General features: G+C 37.5%; 1 protein-coding gene across 1 annotated transcript in view; it reads right to left on the bottom strand.

Moving 5' to 3' along the window:
* The window catches only part of LOC134614635 (melanopsin-B-like), a 279,387-nt gene extending 262,674 nt beyond the window's left edge, over nucleotides 1-16,713 (bottom strand). The window contains exon 1 of the mRNA XM_063458634.1: nucleotides 16,513-16,713. Coding sequence (XP_063314704.1) covers nucleotides 16,513-16,527 — 15 coding nt within the window. The 5' untranslated portion in view covers nucleotides 16,528-16,713. The remainder of the gene's footprint in view (nucleotides 1-16,512) is intronic.
* Nucleotides 16,714-21,544: the final 4,831 nt, after the last annotated feature.

Genomic DNA, 21,544 nt, shown 5'->3' on the forward strand with positions numbered 1-21,544 from the left:
CGATGCATGAGAGTATCTAATTCCTCACATTATGACAATGTAAAAAAAACAGTAAAAACAAAAACAACACACAATTGTTTTAATTTTTGCAATTACATTATAAATGGCAAATATCCATTGGGAAAGCGTACAGACCTAACTATATATAGTGAGCAAGCAAAATACATTTCTTTTATTTCTTATGAGATTCATATTCAATTGTAGGTTACAACAGAATAGCACAATCATCCAACAAAACATGGCAACAATGAAACAAATGAAATGACCCCTGTTCAAAAATCTGCATACTCTTAGTTCTCAATATTGTTTATTTCCCCCTTTGGGATCAATGACATTGTGCAGTCTTTTGAAATAGTTGTCTATGAGGCCCCTAATTCTTGTAAAATGCCTCCAGGTCATGCAAAGTCTTTGGTCGTCTTACATGAACCGCACATTTGAGATCTCCCCAGAGTGACTCGATGACATGAAGGTCAGGAGACTGTGATGGCCACTCCAGAACCTTCACCTTTTTCTGCTGTAACCACTGAAGGGTCAACTTGGACTTGTGCTTAGGGTCATTGTCATACTGGAAAGTCCAAGAGCATCCCATGCGCAGCCTTCGTGCAGAAGAATGCAAATTGTCTGCCAGTATTTTCTGATAATATGCTGCATTCATCTTGCAATCATTTTTCACAAGATACCCCATGCCTTTAGAGCATACACACCCTAAAAACATCAGTGAGACATCACCATGCTTCACAGTGGGGATGGTATTCTTTTCACTATAGGCCTTGTTGACCCCTCTCCAAACATAGCGCTTAGGGTTGTGACCATAATGCTCTATTTTGGTCTTTTCACTCCAAATTACAGTGTGCCAGAAACTGTGAGGCATGTCAAGTTGTTGTTGGGCATATTGTAACCAGGCTTTTTTGTGGCACTGGCGCAGTAAAGGCTTTCTTCTGGCAATTTTAACAAGCAGCTCATTTTTGTTCAAGTACCGTCGTATTGTGCTCCTTGAAACAACCACACCGTCTTTTTCCAGAGCAGCCTGTATTTCTCCTGAGGTTACCTGTAGGTTTTTCTTTGTATCTGATCAATTCTTCTGGCAGTTGTGGCTGAAATCTTTCTTGGTCTACCTGACCTTGGCTTGGTATCAAGAGATCCCTGAGTTTTTTACTTCTTAATAAGTGATTGAACAATACTGAACTGACATTTTCAAGGCTTATCTCCATCTTTATAAAGTTCCATTACCTTGTTATGTAGGTCTTTTGATAGTTCTTTTCTGCTCCCCATGGCTCAGTATCTAGCCTGCTCAATGCATCCATGTAAGTGATAACAAACTCATTGACTATTTATACACAGACAATAATTGCAATGTAAAAAGCCACAGGTGTGGGAAATTAACCATTAGTTGCCATTTTAACCTGTGGGTGTCACCTTATTTGTCTGCAACAAGACCAAACATGCAAGGGTATGTAAACTTTTTATCAGTGCCATTAGAGTGATTTCTGTTATCATTATGATTTAAAAAGAAGCAAAACAACTATGTGATAATAAATTACTTCAAGTGATCACTATCCTTTAATAAAATACATTTATTTTCAAAATCAATGACAACATTTCACAATTTCTACCATGGTATGCAAACTTTTGAGCACAACTGTGTATCATATGTATAAACAAGTGCAGTTCTAGGAACAGCTAAGATACTACACAGACCCCTCATAAAATGAGAAATCAATTTTATATATGTCAAGATAATATCTCTTTACTGTAGTCAGTCCCTGGAGCCCATCCTTCCACAGTGGCTCTGTCTAAGTTGAAGATATATATATATGTATATATATATATATATATATATGTAAAGCCTTGGCCTGTAGTTGTGGGAGGGGCTTGATTTACCTTGAAAAGGGCTGCCAAACCTCTCCCACCTTACCGTGGATAGTCTGGCGAGTCACTTCCGGTAGGACCACCATCTTGGTTTTCTTACCTGCCTTCCAGGGGGTCCTGGCTCCTGCTCTACCTGTGGGTCCTCACTTACGCGTTAATTCAGGAAAAAATCCTTGTCGCTATTCAAGAGGTCCTGCTGCCAGGAGCTGGTGGGGTCCACGAGACCAATCTGTTAAGTATTTTTCCCCGACGGGTGCCTCTTAGCAAGCCGTCGGGTCAGTAGCTCGGTCCCCCTCTTTCTAATACCACGAGCATACCCCTCGCACATAAGCTCCCCCTCCCCCATACACACCAGATTCACGTGTGCGGTTGGTTACCTAGCAAGAGGGGCTTGTCACACTGTATGGGTGCGTTCAGCAAGTTCTTGCACACGCTGTTCGCATAAATCACCCTATCATTAGACCAAAGCAAACACCGGAGATAATCTAACAATCGAGTTCTTACGTCACAGTGGGGGGTCTGATGGGTGGTAATGTGAGACATGGGTTGTTGTGCACCGTGGGTATTTGAGTGGGTGTGTTTCCAGCCAATCACTGCTGCTCAATGTCCCAATGTATGCTGGTTTCACCTTTTGACTTTGAAATATAGTATATGATTATTTTCACATGTCGTGGTAATAAATGTAGCCACAACTGCTGTGATGACAGGGGGTCCCTGAACTCTCCATCATATTAACAGTCCGCAGAGACTAGTAGTATATTACACAAAGTGGCTTTCTTTGTGTCTGCTTATTCAGGCAGTGTACGGCAATTTCTGTTCGGTTTTACTAAGCACTATTTATAAACTTCTCTTTCATTTCCCCTTAGTTCGGATAATTTCCAGCATTCGTTAGAATGTGATTATATTTAAACTAGTATTACTGTATGAAGTGAGTTTCGGCTAAATTCCAGCCATTCGTTTACACGATTTCAGGTGGTTTAAGTCATATCGCCGCCTGTTGGCCTGATTATATAATGTCATGTCCCTGGTTTTAAGTCATCTGCCCTCTTGGTTAGAAGGTTATTACGGTTTCCAGGTAAAGGAATTTGTGTGGCTATTCTAAATATATGGTATCCAGCTGGTTAATTAATTTATCTGTTAACTGACATTTGTCATGATGTTCCCACAAGTTCTCAACAGGATGTTAAACTTAAATTGTGTCATCACTGGTTTTGTGTCTTCATTGCTCAAATACTTGGTTCATAATGTGGTTTTAGGTTGTACTCCATTGAAGTTGTAATGGGCACTAACGTCTGGCTTTCTTTAGATGCCTAGGTCATACAGGAAGGTTGCTTTACAAACGCTGCAATTCCGTCATCCACCTCTGTCATATGTTCATTGCTCATCTATAGGTTCTGGTAGGTTCCGTTTCTTGTTCAGGTTACGATCTGGCCCACTCATATAATCTGTACGCACAGACATACATACGGCGAAGAATTAAACTAACTTAAGGTGACAGATGAGTCCCTACTAATTGCCAAGCGGCGTGAGAGGCGCTAACTATGCATTAGCCCGAGGGGATTTTTGAGGCCACCAAAACGTTGTTGCGGGGTGTTGGCCTCTCGGTGGCAACTAAAGCATAAGATAGAATGGGAGTGACATGGGAGGCCCTCCCTATGCAACAATGCGAGGCGGCTACCTATGATTTGGGCCGAGGGACGTATACCTCCGAGTATGAGGATGGGTGTTGGCCTCGCGGGACCACTAATGTATGGATTAAGACCAGAAAACAGAAACCTAGTTTGGGCAACCTAAATCTCAAAAGCCAGTACCACTATAAAATAGAAAATTACGGGGTTGTGAAAACGTGCTTGATAAAGTTTGAGTCAGGACGAGCTCGTATACAGAAAAATAGGAGCGAGAGGGTGGCAGTAGATACCTGCTGCCACCCTGAAAAATCGACATACATTTTTCAGGGTGGCAGCAGGTATCTACTGCCACCCTCTCGCTCCTATTTTTCTGTATACGAGCTCGTCCTGACTCAAACTTTATCAAGCACGTTTTCACAACCCCGTAATTTTCTATTTTATATTGGTATTGGCTTTTGAGATTTAGGTTGCCCAAACTAGGTTTCTGTTTTCCGGACACAAAAATTAAAACAAATCATGTATCAGCGCTTAGTGAATTTAACCCTATTTGTTACATAGGGTTCAACACAGAAAATATCTATTAATAAAGAGCTTTCATTCCAGTCTCCTGGAGAGGACCGATCTTTGTGCACAGGACCGGTTCTGAATAAGCAGTATCCACGGAGCGGTAACATTCAAATCCTTCCATTGACATTCTGTTTGAACTTTGCTTTTACTGTGAAACTTAGAGATAAGCTTCACAACATTTTATTGTAAGAGTTTTTCCTATGGGGGTCTTTTTATTTGGGAAATAAAGTTGTTACATTTTTACGCTATGTCAGTATCTTTTCTATTTTAAGGTTTGGATACGTACAAAGACACAGATTTGACATACTACTGTTACAGCAACTTATCCCTGCGGACTTTTAAAAGTGCCCTCTAATAAGACTGGAATGAAAACTCTTTATTAATAGATATTTTCTGTGTTGAACCCTATGTTACAAATAGGGGTAAATTCACTAAGCGCTGATACATGATTTGTTTTAACTACTTGCAACTAGATCTTGCAACTGCATGGAACTTCAATTATGGCTGGGGTCTCTCAATTTTGCCATATGAATTGTACCTCATGGTAGATCCTATCTTTCCCGGTTACTACTCTTTATTCCCACGACTCACGACAGACGCGTCACGTATCACGTTAGACACTCAGGAAACCTCTGATTTACTCATGTGGCGCTTTCCTAATGCTGGAAAGGGCAAGCCATGTTTATTCCACCCTCTCTGACTTTTTACCCATCCTTTGAACAGATGCCGAGGCAAACTTGGGTTTTGCAGCCATCGGAGGATATAAATGGCGTTGGGGGTCATGACCTACAGATGTTAGGTCCCGGCCCAGCGTCTCCTCTACTTTGGCTTCGTTCAAATTATATCCGGACATGACAGCTGCCATTGCCTGGTGACCAATATGGTCCGGTCACTTGGTTAGATGTTATTCAGATGAACCTAGCCACATTGTGCATATAGGCCGTTCTTCATCTCTGGTCATCAGGAGACTGTTGAGAAAACTCACACGGGTAGCCACTTGCTAATCTTTTCACATGTATTGACGTGCCGGGTTTCACAAACATCTCAGCTGTCCACTTCCTTGGGTTTCGTTTTCAGGCTTTCTTCCAGACACTACCCACCACTTCCAGGCTGGCTAACCTGCCCCGCCATTCCATGACATACTCATGGATTAAATGTCTGCGCGTAACGTTTCTCACCTTACACTTCACTCAACACTAGGGAATCATTTGATAAGGTGTTCCCAATTTTCACTAAGTCTTTGGTGGAGTTTCGAGTTCCTGACATGGTTGCTATGGAATCTATTTTGGGGTTCACTTCTTATATAATTATAATTATAATTTAACACAATTAAACGGTACCTTGCGTATATCCAACACCACATGCTCCTACGACACCCCAACAATACAGGATTCCTTTCATCTGATCTGATAAAGACAGTGAAAGGAATTCAAAATTCAAGACACCCGTACCATCTCAAAGGCTACCCATCCACACGGCATATTTCATTCACTATACGACTTAGTAGTTTCTGCTCCTTTTGGAGCACATAACCCATACGACAATCAAAGGCCATACAACTAGCATGCTATGGGTTTTACGTCCCAATGAATTTACCGCCCGGAATATAACTACCACTGAATAGCTGGGAACAACTAAGATCCAGACACCTTAGATCATTAGGTCCTATCTCTGCATCAGTCTATACCTATCCCCTATAGCACATAAGGTCACAATACCTCTATTACCTACTCTAAACATTGGTGCCCTGTAAAGTTAGGGTTACTTATTGCACCACTTTCCAGATACAACCACTCCAACCATTATCAGAACTTCACAGCTCCATTTTTACAGCATCTTAAGTCATGCTTCATGTTCAAGTACTGTTAACTAGGAGCGGCCTAATACAAATCTTTCCTCAGGACACTACTTCCACATAGGGGCCGCATCCTCAGCTTCCTCCAACCACATTCCAGCTCATATCATCAGGGCTATGGGACGCTGGAAATTCTCCGCCTGTACTCTTTACATTCCTGACCAGTTAAAGAGTTAATACAAGCTTTTTGACTTATCCGAATAAACGATTGTTGTTATATGATTAATTTGTATGGTATTCTTTTTGCCCACTTTTATTACAGGCCTACTGCTCTGTCGGTTCCGGCACACCACAACCGACTGGTGTCATTTGAATATGTCTATTGTTTATAATATGCTATGTTACACTATCATCACAGCTAGATTGCCCCGACTACAAATGTAAGGCCTTGGCCTGTAGTTGTGGGAGGGGCTTGATTTCCCTTTAACCCCTTAAGGACACATGACATGTGTGACACGTCATGATTCCATTTTATTCCAGAAGTTTGGTCCTTAAGGGGTTAAAAGGGCTGCCAAACCTCTCCCACCTTACCGTGGATAGTCTGGTGAGTCACCCCTCCCACCGCTCCCTCTATTCATATCACCCTTTAAGGTGGGCCCACTTTTATTACAGGCCTACTGCTCTGTCGGTTCCGGCACACCACAACCGACTGGTGTCATTTGAATATGTCTATTGTTTATAATATGCTATGTTACACTATCATCACGGCTAGATTGTCCCGACTACAAATCTATATATATATATATATATATATATATATATTTATATATATATATATATATATATTCCATGAACGTTTTAACAACCACACAACAAGGCCACTCTGTATCCTGCAGGCAACCATGGCTGGACTACGTGTTGGCTGGCCAGGTTTTTGGTTATTTGAGAAATGCTGACACTGATAACCCCTAAACACTCTCACAGTAACTTACTTGACCCCATAAAGGGATATACTCTATATAAGGGAGTCTTACATAAACATGCACTTATCCCTCTCATCTACCTTCCTTCTTACTATTTTGTTTTTTTTTCTTCTCCCTCTTTTCTATCTCTTTACTGTCATCTTATTTATATCAATGCTCAAGTTTATATGTATTCTTGGATCACCAGGAACTCATTCACCTCCTCTTCGGGTTCTGAAAATTGTGTAATTATTTGTGTAAACAAATGCCTATTTCCATCTTATTGAACATATATTTTTCTTTCTCTTGTTCTTGTGTTGTTTATTATTGTTAGAAATGTGTATGCATAAAGACTGTCTACAATTAGATTGTGATTGAAAAGAATCAATTACCACCATAATATTGATGTAGAAAAATAACACCTACATGAAGTCCCTGACATTACAGTAAGCAGGAAAAAGTAAGAAACACATGCCAAACCTAACAAATAATTTCATTCAATGTGATCTGACATTTAATTGTAATTGTATACTTCTACAATATAATAATATAATATTCCAGGCATGTTAACTATATAGGTGATGTAACAATACATATAATATCACAAACCAGAATAAACTGTTTACTTAATGTACAGCTGCAGGATCTCATAGTTTTAATTATTTCAATTAGACAAATAATGGTGACATAGCTGTTAGGGTTTATCCTACAGATGTACGTTCCACCAGAACAAAAAGCTGCTGGCTATCTACATAAAACATGCATACATCAAAAGCTCAAACGGGCTAATTGGCACAACATTTTAACAAGGAGACTTTTACCTGTAATGATATTTTAATATATAGGAAAAATGAAACAAGATAACATTGTAAAATATTAGAAATGATCAGCACACTAGCAAGGAAATTCATTTAACTGTTAATTTTCAGCAAAAAACCCTAGATATAACATTTTAGGCCAAAGTAGCAAAACTAATAGGTTAGTAATTCAGCTAATTTGCCCTAAAAGTTTAAATTTTTCCATTATTTCCTGACAGTTCACAGAACAATGAATAACCTTGAGTGTTAGGAACTGCTCTCTCTCTCTCTCAATCATTCTCTCTCAGTCTATCTCCCTCTCTCTCTCTCTCTTTCTCTCTCACAAAACACGTATTAGTATTCCCGGATCAAACTGTGCATTCACAAGCCTTGCCATGGTCCTGACTAGTGGTGCGAAACAATTAATTCTTGATATAATTGACAGTAAAGATTTTTTTATATAGATATTTATATGCTGCTAATGCACAGCTTGATCCAGGATTTTGTATCTGTGTATACACAGTCACAAGCAGTAGTTTTTACCCACTATAATTAATGTTCCATTGTTTGATTAAAATTAATATATGAATGGTATTTCACATACACCTTCTTTATTCATTCAAGATGATCTAATTTTACTGAAAACTGTTGCATGGAGGTTTTAATATACCAAATTACATATAGTATCTTTAAAAGTATTCTGGAATTAAAGCCTGTTCATGGAAGGGGCATCTTTCTCAACATTTATTCGCCTCTTAGGGCTTTGAAAACAACTAAATATTTGCATATTCAAAACAAAAGGGAAAGTAAATGGGTTCTGGAAAAGGTTAAGAAAAAAAAGAAAAAAACAAAACAAATATACAAATACACATTCCTTGAGTGCCGTTTTTTTCCTTTTTCTACAATTGAGCCACCAGAGCACCAGGTACAACTCTCTTTTTTACGTTGGAGTGCAGGGGATATTTGCATTTTATATATATATATATAAGGAGCTTTTGATATTGGAAAAGTAAAGTCTTGAAAAATTCCTTGAGTGCCGTTTTTTTCCTTTATATATATATACATATACATATATATAATAACTTGATTCCCTGAAGGACAATTAATATGTGTGTGAATGTGTATTTCTTTCTATACCTCCGTCCAGTTTTCTTTTCTTTTTTTTCTTTTTTTGTACTGTATGTAAATTGAATAAAAAAAAAGAAAAAAGAAAACAACTAAATATTCTAATGACCATGCTAAAGCAAGTGCCACAGCAGATCAGACTTCAAATAGATAGAGTATAATCTACGGGTTTTGTACAAAACAACTTTATCAAAACAATTTATAGACAACTTTCTATAGGATTTTGCCCATCCAGTCAAGATACAATATTTAGTGAATTACCCAATAAGTTTTGAGAACTGGAAAAAAAGGGGGAAAAGTCACTACTCCCCCCCCCCCCCCCCTCCCTCACCCCTCTTGCTTGTCTACTTACCAAGAAGACAGTTATTTACTAAACAATTTCTTGCAGAAGACGTAAATCAAATGAAATCAAAATTGTAAATCAAAAATGCTAGTGATGTTCTTACTTGCCAAATCAAGAAAGATATACAGGCAGCAATGAATTCCTTAAAATGAATTCCTAGGATTCTCCCAATCTAGAAGTAAGGAATAACGGCAGTTCATTCACTCACATCATCAACAGCCTAGATGATGGGTACAATGAATGGTGCAATGTGAATAGCTGGGACAGCCAAACTAACCCTTGGAATCATTTACTGACAACATAGGAATATAAAGTCTGACACTGTCCATTGGAGTTTTTATTAGCATTTTAGTGTTAGTGTACCACTCTCTGACATTGTAGTGTATACACATCTAATTATCTTGGAATTGGGCCCATCCTGGCCCACTCATCAATGAAGCATTTACCAATGTATATGTATATTTTGTGGCTAAAAAGCAAAGGAAAAGAAAGAAGAAGGGAAGTGAAGGAAAACAAGAAATAAAGAGTGGGAGAAAAAAATTAAATCACTTGAGGAGTGGATTGCAAGGAAAACTCTGCTGTGGCTCTCCCTGCAAGTTGGCGGTACGTACATCAGCTCAACCTTGTAAGCTCAATGTCTTTGTGTTATCTTTACGCCTCATATTCCTCATTGACAGCATCTGTTCCTTTCTCACGCAAGATATTACTTAGGAGCTGGTGAATGCTCTTGTAGTTTCTCACATTGACTACTGTAATTGTGTCCTAATTGTTTTCCCGAGACATTGTACTGCCGCCCTACATTCTGTAATGAATGCTGCTGCCAGGCTTATTTTTCTTTCCTGTCACTCCTCTTATGCCGTAAAAAATTAAAAACCAGCGCACTCCCTTACTGTCACTCATCTTATGCCGTCCCTCTAAAAATCTATATACATATATAGATTTAGTTTTTTTACTACTCATCTTTTTTTCCCCTCTACTATTCACCGCTCACTCGATCTGTGAATAAAATCAACCTTTAGTGACTTGCCTCTAACCACAATTATAGTGTTTTAACCCCTTAAGGACCAAACTTCTGGAATAAAAGGGAATCATGACATGTCACACATGTCATGTGTCCTTAAGGGGTTAAATCAGTAATAATTTTTGGGACCATGGATGGGACAATCACAAAACAAACAAAACTGCCGTATGCCATTTCGAAGTTCAGAAATTCAGATGAGTTAACAAAATTCGAGTGAATCCGGATTCTGGAGAAACCTAATGCACCGATCTAGGAACTTAGAAAAAGGGCAAAATTCTGTCCGTAAAGCTCCTAATATCTAGGTATGAGATTAGCTGTATACCAAAATACAGCATATAGCTGAAACTGGCTTTCAAGCCGAATGAAGAAGCCAGAACAGAGAATTCTGTAGCTCAGTACGAAAACTGTAGGCCTTTACATTTCAGTTTATTCAGTTTATAACCATAGATTTTCACAAACATATCTATAGTATGGTATAATCATGGCATATAGGTCCTAGGCCCTAGAAGATTTAGCCTTTATTGCTCCTAGCCACATCGATTATCACCACAAGATGTCTGATTTGTGCTGCTTAGCCACCTATTTCTGCTGTCCGAGTGCTCGGCACAGCCTGACAAGTGGCCTGGTGACCGGGGGAGGAGGCTGCTCACCGACACATGATGGGCTTCCTACAGCAACAATTATGTATCCCAGCTGCCCACATCCCCCTCTTGGACTGATGGAAGTTATCCTGGTACCTGCTGGGAAAACTAACCTCAATTTGACAACAGAACCTCCTGCCTCAGAAGCAACCACATGGAATGGCCAAGATGGCCACTGAGCCTTAAAGCCCATGACACTGGGAGAGCTCCACAGTTCAGGCTTGGAAGGAGCACTTTGAGGCCAGATTTGACAAGATCTATCAAGAATTTGTTGACTGCATCTCCAGTCAAACAACTACCAACACTTGGGGTCAAGTACTTACAAACTTCCTTGGGCCTGAGATCCTGCCCAACATGTGGCGATGGGCCCTCTTGTGGCCTGGGCTCTGGAGTGATGAAGACAACCTCAGACCAGGCATAATCATAGACTGGCAGGTGTGACCTACCTGTGGTGTGGGATAGGTCCTGGATGGAGAAGATCCTGCTTATTTCTAGTTATATATGTTAATTTAATGTATAGCCTGTTATATTACTTTTGTTATTCTACAAAAAATAGTGCAATATTCTTGACAACTCTGGCAGTTCATTGCATCGTTTCATATCGAGCATACCACTGCTGAAATGTCTATATCAGCTTGTATTTCTTTCCCCTTTGCATTTTAAAAAAAATTAAGAATTAAAAAAAAAAGTTGCTTTTGCACTGTGCATAGATATTCATAAATCTGACTATGAATCTGTTAAGTGTTCTATGAAGTATATGAAACTTCCCACCTTGTTACAGAACTAGCAAAAAAAAAAATAGTAGGATGTACGCATTGCTCCTAAAAAAAAGGAGCAATTTAGCACAAACCTTTTCCTGTTGAAACAACACATCCGTACCCAACATAGAGTAATAAAAATCCAATACGAGAGCATTTTAGAATTTCAACGGGAGAATATTAGCAAATTAAAATCTATTTTTCGTGGACTTATTTTTTATTGATTTCATCAATGGCTTAACTTCTTCTATTACAAATCCTTGCTTAACAGAATATGGAGTTCAGAAATAAAAAGGAAGAGACTGACAATTAAATCTAGAAATTAGTAGCTAAGCAGTAATAAATACAGAGTAGCGAAAAATGCGAAACTTAATTTGAATAACTTAGAAAATGAAAAAATGTCCCAAAAAGTCTTTAGGTCTTAAAAGTAAATAATGATGATTGAAAATGTTACTCAATTGAAATAAAAAAATAGGCGAGTTGGAGGATAGGAGATACATTTATTTTTAAACACTTTTTCTTCTGTGTGTTAAGGTACAATATTTACATTTTTATTTTTAGAAATACATCAAAATGCTAATTAAATGAAAGATGCACTTGGCCAAGAAAGTGCAAAAACAGTTTAATAAAGTTAATATTTATATAGATAGTATATGACCGTTTGTACTTTGAATGTTTAATTTTGTAAAAACATAACCTTTATTTTTAGCTTCAATAATAATCTATTTTTTTAATATGTGACAAAAATTAATTAAAAGAAAACTCAAGCTCATATTTAAGTGCTTTGTGACACTTTTTTTTACCACATTAATTGTATTAATGATGGACAACCTAAGGCTATCTTAATCCACAAGTCTCTCTGATAGCATTATGAGCTGGCTACTGCTGGGCTTTTTAGTAGGAATGCTGTCCAGATAAAAACCCCACGGGGCTGCACCAGACATCTGATCATTGTTTCACTGATCACAGTTTTCATATATCCTTTGATGTAGGACAGCGCTAAGTTTTCCGTGACTCCCAGCACATGTCAATCACAGTATGTACTGTGGTATTTCTGAATGTTTCATCTGAGTAGTAATTCAGCAAAACTGAGCAATCTGTGTACATGTTTCATGGATGGAGGCATCCACTATACCACTTAACACCTGGATCATCTTGTACCAGATAATTGCTGGAAGCCTTCCCTCTGCGGTATCAGTAGCACTGAATAGCATTATGTCAAAATATGAAACAAAATATACTCTGAACAGAATGTTTGTAGTGTTGCAGACACATTAGGGGGCTGCACATGTACATAGCATACAGTACTTTAGAAATTATATCCTTAGATATGCTGTGTGGTTCAACAAATATACACATAACTAATGTAAACAGCTCTTTGGAGACATATTCATTAACAGAAGTGTACAAAAAAAGCTGTTCAATGTCACACTTAAGGGAACACTATAGGGTCAGGAACACAAACATGTATTCCTGACCCTATAGTGTTAAAAACAACATCAAGCACCCTGCATCCTGCCCTAGTCTTGCCCCCCTTATTATAGCAAAAACTTACCTTTATTCCAGTCTGCTGATGATGACTCTGCCCCTGATCTGCATGGTTGGCTGACATCATCAGAAGTGATTCTTTCAGCCAATCACAATGCTTTCATATAGGGAAGCATTGAATTGCCTCAGACTGTCAAGGAGGCAGATCAGGGGCAAGCCAGCAGAAGCCAAACACAGCCCTGGCTAGTCAGCATCTCCCCATAGAGATACATTGAATCATGTCTATGAGGAAAGTTTAGTGTCTTCACGCAGAGTGGAGACACTGAATGGCAGTGCAGCACACTATGCAGCACTGCCCCATGATGCACCTTTAGCAGCCATCTGAGGAGTGGCTAGTGGAGGTATCCCTATGCTGTAATATAAACACTGCATTTTCGCTGAAAAAAAATATTGTTTACTGAAGATAATGATTATACTCATCAGAACAAACGCAAAAAGATGCAGTTGTTCTGGTTAATATAGTCTCCTTTTAAGGAAATCTAATGTCACCCAAAGCAATGGAAGAGCTTCAATATGGTAATGACAAAAAAAAAATAGAATTGACTATTTTCTTTTTCTAAATTACCATTTCATGCTATGACTGCCTGTGTAAAATTATTTTGATATTCAGCTACAAGCTCTCCATTATATTCAATACCCTTGATTTAATTTGTACAACTATTCTTTATTATCTTGCTAATGACATAACATCTATTTAATTACACCATAATATTACCTTGGAGCATAAAATGAAAAATAGTTATTCACACATCGTAGTTTTTTTTTTTGCATACATAGAATTTTAAATGTCAATGCTGGTGTTATGACAATGTGCACTGATTTGAATGTCCAACAATACCCCCAAATCCCTCTTTTCCAAAGGATCTCCTAAAACGTTTCAATCAGGTATGTGAGAAGAATACTTTCTATTTTAGCAATGATGAACCAAACCTAATATTTCTTTTTAATAATTCCCAAATGATTTACAAATAATATTTTGTTCTGAGTTTACAACTCATTTCTGTTATTTTCTGCATTCACTAAGCCTCATTTGTCCATCAATAGCTAAACAAATAATCCAACGATATGTGTGTACAAAAATGTGGGTTAATCATAAATGAAGGGCTCCCCGGGAACTACTATGATTGGGAGCAGGGAATCCTCACTTGTAGTAGGAGTTGAGAGAGGGAGCAAGTGAACAATTTATTCCTTGCAGAATTATCATTCAAACCACAGCAAATACAATTTGCGTAATGAGAAAATCACGCTAAGTGTGCTTTGAGGTCCTAGTAACCAATTTTGTTCACCATCCACACCTACTTTAACAACATTCATCTATTGATAACTACATAATTGCTATAATCCTCTAAATTTGTCTTACTTTTGAGAATTTCCCTGAACAAACCATCAGGTACTATACCCAAAATCACACATTTAATAAATGTCAAATTGAACAGCTTTTTTTATTATTTTGCCTTGATTTGTGAGGTTCAGGTACACATATGAAGCTTAGGACTTTTGCCCTGAGTGTCAAGTCAACATCAAAGGCAATGCATGCAAGGTCTACAGCAAGCTAATCGTGTGGGATAGAATGGGATTGGCAGCATAGATAGTGCATGGGTAAACATTCTTAAAATCCCAAGAGCAAACAAATATATTTCATTTTCTCTACATTTGTATAGCGAGTGATCTGGAAGGATTGTGTGTGCAGAACTGACTGTTTTGACTGTGGTATAAATCTAGGAATAATGTGGTTTATATCTAAGTCTGACAGAAGCCTTTCATCAAGGCAGCATAAGGAACGGTATGTATTTTTTGTTGGATTGTAAGTCGATGATCTTAACACAACATTACACATATTGCATACAGTATAAAATCACACAATCCTTTTATGATGAAAAGCATTTAATTTCCTGTGCATACTTAAATTGGACAAATAGTCTCTCCTACAACTGTCTCTGCAAATCCATGTGATTTTTCAAAAACTAGGGGGAAAACTGATATATTTCACGTGTTATACAGTGTTCTCCACTAATATTGGTACCCTTCATCAATATGAACCAATAAGGCTGTGAACAATGGTCTTTATTGTTTAACCTTTTTATCTTTTGGTAAAAAAAATACTCTGCTTTTATGGATGTCAAACAATATCAAACACAACACAGGTTTATTAAAAATAAATAAATATTTGTTAAATATATATGTTGAGTGATAATGGAGTAGCTGATAGCGGCAATATTTAATAGAAAGCTAAAGTTATCATATCAGGAGCACTACTGAAGGTGAGATTATCAGAGACGGCGAAGATAGAGAGCATTATACAGAGACTTGTTCTGTGTATGGATCTCTGTATTCCAGCTCTGTGTAAACCGTCACAGTGACTGTGGCTGTGTGGCATTGTTATGAATATCTCCTTATTGTGCCCAGTTGTTAGTGTTATTTCTCTGTATTTTACTCAGCTCTGCCTGTTGTATGGGTATCTCAGTAGTATACCCAGCACTGTGTAGTGTATAGATATCTTTGCATTGTGCCCAGCTCTGTGTGTTATATCTTTATTTTTTTTTCTCGACTGTTTGTGGTATGGTTATCTTTCTATGTATTTTATAGATGTCTTTATGTTGTGCCCAGCTTGTTTTATTATATGAGCATTATCATGCTCAGCTCTCGTATTGTATGGATATTTCTGTACTGTACAGGGAGAAGTAAAATTCTGGGATAGTAGTCTGGTGCCCCACCACCATAAAACTACAACAGCCCTGACATGGGTCAATTCTGTGAATGTTTCAGCTCTAAATTAACAATACTGAGAATTTTGTTTGCATTTTTATATTGTTTTATACATATCTTCATTAACAAAATCAGCATAGGCACGATTGCTAAAAGGTTGATTAAATACATTTCACACAGTCACAAGATATATTAAGAATAAATAAAATGCATATTGCAAATATCATGGCAATTAAATCCAAAAACATCCACCAAAATAGTAAGACCAGCCAGCCCTAACACTGCATAATTTATTTAAAACGTTACTGGAATAGCATAAATACGTTCATATGCAATCATGCCCAAGAAATAACATTTTAATATAATATTAAATATAAATTTAATTCTATCCATATAATAAATAAAGATATGACAACCGGAAAAAAATGCACAAACATATTTAATGAACAATTAACAAAATATACATGTATAGCTTCACGAACTACAATATTTTGTGATCTAGTAACTTGAACTATTGTATTATGCAGTTCATGCTTTGGTACAACCCCCCTCCTTCTAGCCAAAAAACTGTCAACACACATCATCCTAGCTTTAACACATTTCTCAACATCTGTACAACTTAATACATGTACAGCAGCTAGAAGTATTTGCTTGCAATACAATGTCATTCAACTGTTTCAGTTTCACTGAAACCCATTAGTATCAAGAGAAAGGGATGAATGAAAGAGAAGGTAAAAGATGCTTGTCCTTACCTCCAGTTCTGCCATCCTCTTGTCAGTGTTTGCACTGAGTGGATCTGAGTGAGGCAGGTTAGCCTTTAGGAAGTCTGGGGGGGCTTTCTGTCTGTGATAAGTAGTGAGAGTATTCCCAGTGTCAAGTCACACAGCTCGGAAAACACACAGCACCATTGCTGAGATCTCACATCTCCCCCCATCAACACATTATGCACACATACACACACAGACCCTGCTCATATGTCTGACTACTGTGAGACAGCTCTGTCCTTGGCAGCACACACAGGAGATGGGGAGGAGAGGAGGGGTTGTGAAGTTAGGCTGGAGAGACAAGTGGATTCATCCAACTTATGCACATGTGGAATCTTCTACATGAAGGTTGGTCATTTAGAAACAGAAAACTTTCACATTACACATTGGATTTTTTTACATTCCTTACGAATTTATAATGTTACAACTGTGAATTGCACAAAATTAACCCATCCATCTAAAAATATACTTTTTCATTAGTTAGAACGATTTAAAAAAATATATATATATATATATATTGATTGTTCATGTCTCCTTCACCTTTTCCAAGTCATCAAGTTATATATAAACCATTCCTGTATGTCACTGCAAAAATATGTATCATACAATACATGTTTATTCAATATAGCTTAGTAAGGTCGGTGTCATATTTGGTTGTGTAATTAGGTTTGGATGTCCCCTGTACTTTAGTTGGTTAAGAACCAACAATTATATTTGGTGACATCACAATCTGGTCCCTAGAGACACTATGGAGCATGGGATTCCATACTTATTTACTGACAATGCTATTGATCGTCGCTTATTATTACAAAATTGACTGCCTGTGCTGTTTAAGAGGCTTAAGAAACTAGTCAAGAAGCTGCTTTTGATTCCAATACATTCACCAGTCCATTTAAAGGAAAACTATAGTCACCTAAATTACTTTAGCTAAATAAAGCAGTTTTAGTGTATAGATCATTCCCCTGCAATTTCACTGCTCAATTCACTGTCATTTAGGAGTTAATTCACTTTGCTTCTGTTTATGCAGCCCTAGCCACACCTACTAAGGGATTTAACTCCTAAATGGCAGAGGATTGAGCAGTGAGGCTGCAGGGGCATGTTCTATACACCAAAACTGCTTCATTAAGCTAAAGTTGTTCAGGTGATTATAGTGTCCCTATAAGTGTTACAGGTAGCTCAGCAGTAATTCATTCTTGTGACTGACTCCACATCATTTTGATCTATCTTTTAACTCCTTCATAACCAACATTCACACTTTTTTTTTTCTGAGGCAAGTAATAAATATTTCAAAACTAGCGCATACACATATATTTCAATCTGGCCACAGAATCAGGAAAAAAAATACTATATATATGTTTTTTTGTTTGTTTGTTTGTTTTTCTGAATCTGTGGCCAGATTGAAATATATGTGAATCAGGAATCAGGAAAAAAAAAAATATAAAAAAATACTATATATATATATAGTATTTTTTTTTCCTGATTCTGTGGCCAGATTGAAATATATGTGTATGCTCTAGTTTATAAATATTTATTACTTGCAGTATGCAACAAATATATATTGCAGTAAGCAACAGCAAATATTAAACATGAAACATAAAGACTTGCCTCTCCCTGAAAATCTCATTTTTTTTCTTTTCAATTTTTCTGATGTGACAAATTAATGTCTTATTCAATATATCACTGCTAATTTTCCTTCTCATTCATTCACTCACTCAGAAAATGATTATCAAGACCCTTATTAGTCATCCTAACATTGCATGCCATTTGAAGTGTTACCAGGAGAGCAACACAAGCATCCCATTTTCAGAAAAAGAAAAACGTTTTCTTGTCTTGCTGGTGTATGAAAGTAATAGAATATCATAAAGGAGGAGACTATATTTAAAAGAAGAAAAACTACCACAACAAGAGGACGTAGTCTTAAATTAGAGGGGCAAAGGTTTAAAAATAATATCAGGAAGTATTACTTTACTGAGAGGGTAGTTGATGCATGGAATAGCCTTCCAGCTGAAGTGGTAGAGGTTAACACAGTAAAGGAGTTTAAGCATGCATGGGATAGGCATAAGGCTATCCTAACTATAAGATAAGGCCAGGGATTAATGAAAGTATTTAGAAATATTGGGCAGAGTAGATGGGCCAAATGGTTCTTATCTGCTGTCACATTCTATGTTTCTGTGTTTCTATCATGGCATAATGGCATCATTTAGCTGCAGGTATGTATATATGACTAAATAGCCACCTCTAATGTAACATGCGTTCCACATTGCGATCACGTGATGCGGAAGTGCTGTTTAGCTGCACGTCACGTGATCATTTTAAAATAGTTATTTTAAGTCTTTTAAACCTTCGTTTTTGTGTTTAAATGAATGTACCTATATTATATGCTTTATATGTACAATAATTTATGTTTTATTCAGTTATTTGATTTGTATCTTTATATTATGCTACTGATGACGTCCTTTTGGCGGGATTTTCAAAATTACAAACATTACTGTATCTTATATAAACCATTGTATGTCAGGTGTGTCCCTCTTTTACTATTATCTACTTGAAGAAGCCCTTGCGGCGAAACGGGTTTAGATATTAATTTTATTACTTTACAATAAAGAAAATACTTTGGCATAAAACATTTTATAGCCATTTTGATTTCTTTTTCACCGGACTATACATATACTGTCTACCTGACGAGAAGCCTAAAGAATCCTTAGGTGGGGATGATACCACCCAAGCGCCTACATTGAGCAGTACAAGTCTGCTCTATATACTGTGAGTAGTATATTTATTCTCTATTTATACCTTTTAATTACTATACAGAGAGCACTATATACTTTATTTTATCTCCCTGGGTCGAATAATACCAACTTGGACGTTGAATCTGAGCCAGATACTCGCCAATCAATATTACTCCGCATATCCTTGAGTGGGGATTATTCCACTTCACGTGCGTTATATCAGAGCTAGGTTCTAGCTCTGAAAAGTGTGAGTAAGACTACTTTTATTTTATTTACCATTTTATTCATCTATATACTGTGCCATTGGAGTTCCTCTTGTTTTTTTCTTCACATATTACTTCACTGGATTTCAAGGACACCTTTGTGAAGACACACCCCATTTTACGCCTCAGGATCCCTGTTCTTATACACGGCATCTACCATTATGGACTTATGATAAGTGCTTTGGACTATTGCCAATTATCCATTTATATTTCATTTAATATTTAATATTAAATTGTATTATTTTATATTATTTATTATATACACTCTTATATGTTTTACTGTATATTTTAGGCGCAACCTTTTTTTGTTCTATTTTGCATCATTTCTTATCATTAGGGGATTATAGGGGACTCCCCTTTAAGGATTGCAGCCTTACTATTATTTTCTTGTGTGGCAATCTAGCGCTGATTTTTTCTCTTTCCATGTATATATGGTTGTCAGCTGCCACATTAAAAAAGTTAATTATATAAATTAATGAATAAAAAGTTGATAGGGTCAATAAGACCCCTGTAATACTATAATATCATACTATAATAGAGGTATTGTACTTCCATAAGCCCCCACTTGCTATGCAGTATCGATTGGGGGCTGCAATAATATTCAAGGGGGGGAACCATAGTTTCGTCCCCCCTAGGTCCCACCTATGGGTTGTGGCCCTAATTAATTATAAGATAGGGCAGGTAGACGTTCCACTTTTCCCATTCCCTCTATAATTGAATGCCCTCCTGCCCCCCAGGTGACTGGGGTTCCCCAATTCCCTTCACCCACTAATAAAAAATAAATTACCATGCCTCAACCTCTCATCCTAGGGAGGCAGTTAAACTGATATTAATACCTGAGTATGCTGACCAGAGAAAATTCTGGGCTGTTGCCTGTGCTCTCCACATTCTCTTCTTCTAATTCCTCTGGATCATCATACTCAAAGTTGAGTAGCTCCTGGGCCAGAGGTAAAAGTGCTATGTCTGCAGTGGTGGGGGAAATCACTGGATTCATTACCACCACCAGCAGCACCAGACATTGGGGACCCTTCTTTAGTACTCTGTGCTAAGTCTTAAAGACTAAAAGTTTTAAAGGTTCTGATGACCTCCACAAAGTAGATTCTGTGGTGCTCTCCTTTCTTCTTCTTTTGGGCTCCAAAAAGGTATAATGCTTGTACTATCTGTATTAAATTTAGATCCATTTCCAGTAGAAAATGCAGCACAAGTTACGATTGCCTCCTTGGTGTTAAATCAAATCCAACAAACATGCTGCTAATCCCACTCCCCTTAAGCAGAATACTACTAATAGTGGTGGTGACGGTGATGGTGGTGGTGGAGGCAGCAGTGGCAGAGGTGACAGAAGTCCTAATGCCTGAAGTGCTCAAACTCTAAAAAAAAATGGCACTACTGCTGATCATGGTTTGGGGAACAGGACCCCACATCCAACCCCTCAGTGTCATTTTAGGATTAGTAAGTGACACTGATGATGGTGACTTTTATTTCTTGTTACAATAATTTTGGGATATGAATTATCGTATACTATACTATAAAAAAATACTGTAAGAATAGATGTCTGTCTTGCAAAATGGGTTGGTGCTTGGTGGATTTACTACTGTAATTTCTTAAAAAAACACTGCACATTGCTTGCATACTTTTACAGAGTCAGTTAAACTGAAGACACTTGATGATGTAAAATTAAAAAGACTGTGGGGGTCAAAAAGACCCTCATATTACTATTAGGGAAGTTTTAAACTATATCTACTAAACTTTACATATCTACTAAAGTTTAAAAACTAGTGACACGGCCTCTATTGTAAACTAATGGATGGGACATAGTCTGTACGCCTTTAGTCGAGGAATTGAAATAAAAAAATGGTGGGTTGGACAAATCATTGTTTATCCCTTTGCCCCAAACCGTAGTCAGCATTGGAGACTATTATAAATAATGGGGGGTTCATCCTAAAGTCTTCACCCACCACCACCCATGTCAGCGGGTAGGAGTTACTAATTTTATACCAGTGGCAACTAATAGGCCCACAGCACCTCGCC

This window comes from Pelobates fuscus, chromosome 6 (genome assembly GCF_036172605.1).
Source record: "Pelobates fuscus isolate aPelFus1 chromosome 6, aPelFus1.pri, whole genome shotgun sequence".
Taxonomy (NCBI): domain Eukaryota; kingdom Metazoa; phylum Chordata; class Amphibia; order Anura; family Pelobatidae; genus Pelobates; species Pelobates fuscus.